This window comes from Haliotis rufescens, unplaced genomic scaffold, assembly GCF_023055435.1.
Source record: "Haliotis rufescens isolate VD_foot unplaced genomic scaffold, xgHalRufe1.0.p SCAF_7, whole genome shotgun sequence".
In the NCBI taxonomy this organism is placed as follows: Eukaryota; Metazoa; Mollusca; class Gastropoda; order Lepetellida; family Haliotidae; genus Haliotis; species Haliotis rufescens.
In genome coordinates, this window is record NW_025964361.1 from 30652343 (window position 1) to 30661192 (window position 8850).

Below are 8850 nucleotides of genomic sequence, written 5' to 3' on the forward strand. Positions count from 1 at the left end.
ATTACAATTTGAAACAAAAACAAAATACTAGTAGGTTGACTTGCTGGATTATTGCACTTTAATAATATTTAGTGTATTTATATGCATAATTAACTGTCAAGAGAACTTATTAAATAAAATTTCAAGTGTGTCATGGCGTATAGACTTAACGTTGGGGGAATTCTGTGATATACATATTCGTGTGAAAGAGTGAGTGAGTTGTGTTTAACGCAGCTTTTAACAGTATTCCAGTTATATCACGGCGTGTCAACTTAATGTGGGAGGAAAGCCCGAGGTGATGCAGACGTTTACCACTTAGGTGAAACCCACGAGCAAAGGTATGGTGCTGACAAACCTAGAAACATAATCAGGGCGAACCGGGATTCCAACCCACAATCATTGGTTTCTGGCGTGCCCCAGGGACGCAACTCTGCACAGCGAATTGCGGCGCCTTAGACGCCTGGGCCACCCGCACTCAGCAATATTCCAGCTATATGACGGCGGTGTGAAACAGGGAATCGCACTTAAAAACTATAATAAAACAAAACTAAAAAACACATTGAATGTAACGCATGCAAGGCTTCATTTGAGTTTGGTTGTTGAATAACGACACACTCGGCAGCTACATAATGGAGCACAAATAGAGTTTTACGTTCTGTAAACAATCTAGTCTGTATAGACAATCTAGTGACTGACGTTATGATCAACGTTCTACGCCGTCCGGTTACGACGTCACACGAGTCAACGAACATTAAGTCACCTCGTCCGTCAAGCAGAGATGGCTGGGTAACCAGCATCCCTACGTCATACACCAGACTGGGGAGTAGGACACTTCATGCCAGACTGATCAACACACTTGAGTCGTCAGACCGGCATAATGAGCCCCTGACGTTAGTTGTGACTGAAGGGTTTTCTTTTTGTTTTGGGTTGAAAAGCATAATCTTCCTTTTTGCCTAATTTTGAGTTTGTTTGTTTATTTGTTGTTTAACGCCGCACTCAGCAATATTCAAGCTATATGACGGCGGTCTGAAAATAATCGAGTCTGGACCAGACAATCCAGTGATTGATATCATGGATATCGATCAACGCAATCGGGATTGATGACATGCATCAGCCAAGTCAGTGAGCCTGACCACCCGATCCCGTTAGTCGCCTTTTCCGACAAGCATAGTCGTCTCTTACGGCAAGTATGGGTTGCTGAAGACCTATTCTACCCCGGATTTTCATCCTGATGTTGAAGAGCTACAGGTATTCCAATGAAATGGACAATTGTACGTCAGCTTACACGTTTAGATACAATCTGTACTTGTTCTCTTCATACAGATCGTCTTGGTCATTACCACATTTTGGGTTATGATCGACGTCCGTGTCAAGGTCAATGTATGAGTGAATCCTGGAGTCTCCGTTCTCTGTTTCGGAGGAACTCGGGTTCTCGTACAGCCCTATTGCGCACGTAGGTCCTCTGTAACAAAGGCAATAGTTTACACATTTATAGTATATACAGAGAGACCCCCATAATACAGAAAGTGATTTCGTCATAATTAATATTTTCTGGATTAAGAACAATGGGTATTTAAGTTTATACGTAGACGCTTCAACTATAACCGCCCGGAAGAGGTAACCTCACCAAATAGCATGAAAACACGGGCTGATACATGTTTGTTTGTTTGTTCTTTAACGCCACACTCAGCAATATTCCAGCTATATGACAGCGGTATGGCTATCCAGTGATTGACATCATGAGCATCGATCCACGCAATTGGGATACGATGACATGCATCAACCAAGTCAGCGAGCCTGACCACCAAATCCCGTTAGGGCTGTACGACAACTAGAGGTTCCTCCGAAACAGAGAACGGAGCCAGAGACTCCAGGATTCACGTGGATCAATATCCATGATGTCAATCACTGAATTGTCTGGTCCAGACTCGATTATTTACAGACCGCCGTCATATAGCTGGAATATTGCTGAGTGCGGCGTTAAACAACAAACACCACCACCACCGCATTATGGTACAGCGTTATTACCTTTTCTTACGTCCATACTTCACTCTTGCCCAATAAGCAAGACAAGTAGTCAGGATGACAAGAGCTGCCACACTTAAACTTGTCCCCAACACCAGCCACATGTTCTGCCGTGAAGCATTCGCCTCTTCGTGATCTGTGAAAACATCATCTCATAACGTACATTTGTATTCACACCTAGGCTCTTCCAGCAGCATCTTCCCGAGGCAAGAGAGTTAACTGACTTTAAAAGTCCAGTTTCCACCCTTGCCGAACTAGGATGGTATTATGGAGTCCAATCAAAATCGCGCACCGAAATCGAAATCCGGTTCGTCAACTGTCGTGCAGATTTCTATCGATTGCAGGATTTGCAAAGCATGTGCACCGCCAACTCGTTGTCAGCAGATATTTTCTAAATTCTTTCATGTTTTTAATCAAGTTGCACACGTGATTTGATGCATTTCGCGATTTAAGACCCGTTTTATCACAATATAGATCTTGATTATCGATCAGATCGTCCTGACTGGGCGCCACCATTTTGTGCGAAGCGAACGCAAGTGATACGACAGGTGGAATCTGATTGGTCCATAGGAGAGGCTTAGAAGGGACATAACTGGCAATAGTCACTGGTGGCGCTACGATCGAGCTCAGTAATTCCAGCCTAGTTCGGCAAGGGTGGAAACTGGACTTATAAAGTCAGTTAACTCTCTTGCCTCGGGAAGATGTTCCAGCAGATATGTGACGGCATATAGAAAATCATTTTGTGGATGGCTGATATAGTACTACTGACATAAGAAGTATAATACTGGCCAATGATAGTCGTACACAAACTGGCAGTACATGTATTTTTCTTTTCAAGCAATATGTCACAATACATCATAGAATTTCAACTGTTCATAATTTGTTAGCTTGTTGAGACCAACAAATAATAATTACTTTCATCGCAATTAACCATCCAACTTTAAAATTGAGACGTTTAGATATCTTTATGAAACTTCATTCTCATTTTAGCTTGATTCCAAAACGTTAAAAGGTATACCATTAACTGTTCAGATCGACTGCGTGTCCCTTTAAGACAACGTAACCTGGTTAATCGACAGGATAAACTACAGGTAGGTCCTATAACGGGATGTAGGGTACACTACTGGTCAAATCATACGTCACCACGATTGCGATCAAAATGTAAACAATTCATAAATTGCTGGTGGCGATGCGGAGATGTTTTCTCGCCGTGTATTTTAAGTGTGTACATATACATATATATCCTGCTACCTTCATTCGTCGGATCTTGGCGGAGGTTTGGCAGATATATTCGAATGTACAGTTATCAGCAAGAGCAGGTTCCATTTCGAGAGCAGGACGACTCCAAATAGTCGCAGTTTGCAATCTATCTTTGTTAGGGCACTGAGCACATTGCTAATCCTGCGTTGGGGCTCTAGTGCACTCATTGCACATCAGTAACCATCAAAGTGGAGGTCGAATTGTGGCAAAATTATTGGTACCTGTAGAGTTGGAAGTACACGCAGACGTGAACTGGTCGCAGAATCCGGAATTGCATTTTTCTGGGCAGTATTCCTGGCAGAAACTCCCCGTATATTCTTTCCTACATCCCTTAGAGCACTTGAGTTGGCCATCAGGGTACTCGCAAATTCCCTCTTTACACCTTTTACTACAAACAGATTTACATGTATCTGCTCGCAATACCTTGCCACATTCGTCAGGACATCTAAAGCATGGATCTCTGCCAAGCTTGCAGGCGATACCACATGGCTGACAGTCTACCTGGACGTCATCTATGGAGCAGTAGTGTTGTCCTGAAACGTTAAAAACATTTCACCACTGTCAAAACGAGATCCTACACTATGTCCTCGAAAACGAATAAATACATTTCACTTTGTTACACTTCGAACATTTTCATATAACTATGTTGCAAACAGGTGAAGTACGGTGAATTAGGGTTCCAATAAAAGCGATAAAACCTTTTCAATAGCCATCAGAAATCTCTGCCAAAAACCGGAGTCGACCGCACGACTCCGACCATATCGCGAGCATGTGTTTAGTGATGACACCTGGTGTTCTTGTTCAATATTGTTCAAGATTATTTACGACCCGTGAAGATTCCGGGGTAGAATAGGTCTTCAGCAACCCATGTTTGCCGTAAAAGGTGACTATGCTTGTCGTAAAAGGCGACTAACGGGATCGGGTGGTCAGGCTCGCTGATTTGGTTGATGCATGTCATCGATCCCAATTGCGTGGATCGATGTTCATAATGTCAATCACTGGATTGTCTGGTTTATTTACAGACCGCCGTCATATAGCTGGAATATTGCTGAGTGCGGCGTTAAACAGCAAACAAACAAACAAACAAGATTATTTACACGTATATAGCGACATGTGTGTGTGAGGTGGGTGTGGTCCGTACGTACGTACGTGCGTCCGTATGCCGGTTTCATAGTGCTAGCCCACTGAGATACCGTGCCGCAGTTTATCATGGCAACCACACTCAAACACATAAATATAGAATACTAAACGAGCTCCCGTGTAATACCAATTTTATGAAACGAGTGAATAGTTGTGGTATCTGACGAGCGAAAGCGAGTCAGATACCACAACTATTCACGAGTTTCATAAAATTGGTTTTACACGGGAGCGAGTTTAGTATTTTATTTATTACTTGCCATTTATAACGTTTTTAGAATTATACTGTTGAGTATGAATAGGCTGACACCTACACGATCTACGACATAGTCCAATTAAGTTTAACAGAATAATACTTCAAACACGTCAAAAGTTGAAACGTATGAATTTAATACCATACAACGGTCCATCTTTAGAATTCCCAAAATTATCGTAGGGCTAAGACTATCGCAACTCACATACTTTAACAGACTAACGACTGTGGTTGCGATCGCCATGTGGAACGGGCCTTGCACCTCAAAGTTTACAATAACGTCACAATACCCGATGACGCAATTTGTGGAATTTTGTTGCAAGATCCATCGGCGAAACAATGCCATGTGACGTCAGCCTAGCAACAAGGTTGCTGGGGTCATCGAGTGTGCATAAGCTCCTTTCAGTGATCTATCAACTCCACACGCAATGTCGTTGAATAAGCCAAGGGGTGTGGAGAGCTTTCAATATTTGTTCGTGAAACGTGTTCCGAGAGCACATAAGCACGCGTTTCGGTATTACACAATGTGTAATACAGCTGTATGTTTATTAAACGGGTGATCTCTTCACGGGCAAGTAATAATAGTGATTCCGAGCCGAAATGTCTTTGTTTCATCCTCTTATTGCCGAGCGCCAGGCAGGAAAACAAAAAGTACTAAGTCTATCTTTCTACGTCTTTTGGTATGACTCGGGCGGAGTCGACATTCCTCTCAGTGGGCAGACGCACTATCCACTAGACCATAGAGGCGGTCATACGTTGCAATGGAAGTTGGGGTAGTGAATGGCCCAGTTGACCCTATTATCAATATGAATACAGAAAGATACTTGCTTTATGCCAATGCTGTAAGAACACAAATACTCCAACTTTGATAATATGCAGTTATGTTAAAACTTCTTTTGTTCAAAAAGCAAAGAAATGTGTTATATTTTATACAGTTTGCACGTAAATTATATTTTGTACAAAAATGCCCCTGGCCAACAAGTACTGAAGAAAGTGAAGTGAAGTGAAGAATGGCCCAGTTGGAAATGTTGTGCCCCTTGCTATCTTTTTGTTTAAGTGTCCCAAAGTCACCCTAATTATATTCCAAGAGCCACCTTTCATTAATCAATCGTAGCACTACAACTGTCGTAAGTCAATGTTATATCATAGTCGACTGTCGCTTTGTGAAACGAGGCCCTTGTCGGTAAACTTGAGGTTCACGTCTTGTCCCTATTTCACTTTGAATGTTTTCCACATTTAACTGATACTCATTGACCCAACTTAATTGTTGTTGGAAGCTGCCCACTCATTCTCTCATTTACTTGAAAAGTGCTTAAATATCTTAATTCTTCTTCCTTTGACAATACATTTTTGAAGGAGACGCATGGTTGGCACAGTCACTCCAATTTGCGGTGCATAATTCGGTCCCTTTGGCGTGCCAGAACCTATGATCGAGGGTTCGAAAGCCAGATTCGCCCTGATTATGTTTCTAGGTTTGTCGGCACATCGGTGCTCGGGAGTTTCATCAATGTGGTAATTACGCCTAAGACCTGTATCACCTTGAGTTTTCTTTCCTCATCAAGCTGGCATAACTAAAATACCGTTAAAAGTGGAGTAAAACCAAACTCGCTAACTTACTCAAAGACTACGATTGTAGCATACAAAAGTAAGGTAAGACTTACCGGTACCGGAAACCCCCTGGAAGAACTGCATTGCAATCAGCACCTCAAATATCATCATTCTTAATTCAAAGCTTTGCTCCCAACGACTGGAAAAACACTGACAACCGGTATGGAAAACTGTCCTGTTTGCATTTATGAATTTAATTGAAGGACAATCATATACAAATATTTAGTTCGCGATATGAAGCACTCTTGTGAGGTGATAAGCTCCGCATCATTTCCTGTTCAGTCAGTATAAACCCATTTACAATTGCGATATTGCCAAGGACGCTATTGATATTTGTGAAACAACATTTACAAATCCAAGTTTATTCTTAACTTGAGACCCGTGAAGGTCCGGGGTAAAATAGGTCTTCAGCAACCCATGCTTGCCGTAAAAGGCGACTATGCTTGTAAGAGGCGACTAACGGGATCGGGTGGTCAGGCTCGCTGACTTGGTTGAAGCATGTCATTGTATCCCAATTGCGTCTTTCGATGATCATGAGTTAACGCGGACAGAGGGAAAATGGATTAGAATAATTTCAATCAATGATCAAGCGCTGAAATGTATAAGATTACAAGATATAGCTTTCCTTCATACAATTACCTGATCAGACAGTTAACTTGTGTATTCTCTTGAGTGTTCATTATTATAAATTGTTGTACATAAATGATGCACGTTCAGACAGCCTTAAGTTGCTTAAATATCCGTGTGAAACTGATATTCTTATCATAGAAACAGGGACATTATTTGTCCTTTTCTTCACGGACGAAAATGAGTCAAGAACGAGTGAACAAAACAAGGCTAGGAAAGCTGTGTTGCATAACATGTGTTCATATGGATTGAAGTACATTCATTATTCGGGGAGTAATGTCCTGCATCGTACATATTTAACACCCACAGCTGCGATGTGTCCGAAAGAATAAACTAGTACAATTTGTAGTGAGTGAGTGAGTATGGCTTTACGCAGCTTTTAGCAATATTCCAGCAATATCACGGCAGGGGACACCAGAAATGGGCTTCACATATTTGCTCATGTCGGGAATCGAACCAGGGTTTTCGGCGTGACGAGCGAACGCTTTAACCACTAGTCTACCCGACCGCCCCCTAGTACAATTTGTATCATTATGAGGTGACTATTAAAAAGGAAAAAGTACTCATTTAGACATAATTCGGTTTGCAAAAGAAATGTGAAAACAATAAAATTTAATTAATTTTGATGAATTTCAAAGTATAATGTTAAACTGGTGTCGGGGAGTAAAAAATGATACATAACATAGTTGAACTTGAACTATTACCTTGATGGTCAATGTAATAACATTACTATTACATTCACTGTAGCCTATATGTCGGATCGGTCCTTTTCAGATATAAAGATGACAATGCCAAGATAAATGATTACCTCCAACTCATCTACCCACCAGGGGTGGAACTCAAAGAGGCATCTAGGAAATCAGTGTTGTATCTGCATCTGTGGATGGAACTTAAAAATGATGGCAGCCTCTGTACAAAGCAGTGCGACAAAAGGGTGATTTCGATTTTCCAGTTGTGAATTGCCCCTTTATGTCGAGCAATATGTCTCAATAGTTTAGGTGATCTGTGAAGATCCGGGTTAGAATAGGTCATCAGCAACCCATGCTTGCCGTCAGAGGTGACTAAATGGATCGTAAGGTCAGGCTCGCTGACTTGGTTGATGCATGTCATCGTATCCCTATTGCGTGGATCGATGCCAATCAGTGGATTGTCTGGCCCGGACTCGACTATTTGCAGACTGCCGTCATATAGCTGGAATATTGCTTAGTGCGGCAATAAACAACACCCAAACCAACAATCCATGCTATCCCGTAATACGAACTTAACACATGGAGTTTCGCACCTCATTATTGACACTTACATTTTAAATGAATATTGTGTTATTTGCGGGGCATGGTACCGGTAGAGAGCAGGACATGCTTTTCCTTTGTTTGCGAACATCTAGTGTCGTCGCAGATTTTCAGTAATTCATTCATATAATTTTCACCGCCATTTTACCTTTTACGCCAAATGGAATTTATTCGGATAATCGAGAAGGGTTATTCTCTGGCGTTGAGGTTTTATATCTTGATAAAACAATTCATTTGAGTAATTGCATGGTGGTTATTTGTCTCTTTCACCAACCAGATGGCTATGTGGAATAAAGCTGAATGTAGAAACCTTGTTAACTTAGTTCACTATATGCTGAATATGTTAATGTGCCCTTGCAGTACAATAAAGGTATTAACTGGTCGACAAGTTTTCCATCCGACATTCTGTTAGTTATGGTGTCTTCACTTGCCGTATATGGTGTCATAATAGGTTAGAAGAAAAAAATACTCTGCTAACCTAATATGACACCGTATACAGCAACTGAAGACACCATAACGAATTTATTATGCCGAAAGGTCTACACTATCTGATATCCATATCGCACATATCATGTCAAAATGAAAACTTGACACTTACAACCCTTGACGTTCAGGGTCGAAGGGAGACTACTCTTTAAACCTTAGAGGCCAAACCTTGTTGATAATTTTCAC

At 41.5% G+C, this 8850-nt stretch overlaps 1 protein-coding gene across 1 annotated transcript; it reads right to left on the minus strand.

Moving 5' to 3' along the window:
- Nucleotides 1-1151: 1151 nt before the first annotated feature.
- LOC124148102 lies at nucleotides 1152-6373 on the minus strand. Its single transcript, XM_046519042.2, has 4 exons — nucleotides 6316-6373; nucleotides 3486-3797; nucleotides 2008-2140; nucleotides 1152-1441 (listed from the first exon to the last, which is right to left on the minus strand). Exons 1-4 carry the CDS (start codon nucleotides 6371-6373, stop codon nucleotides 1261-1263), a joined length of 684 nt encoding a protein of 227 aa, XP_046374998.2. The 3' UTR covers nucleotides 1152-1260.
- Nucleotides 6374-8850: the final 2477 nt, after the last annotated feature.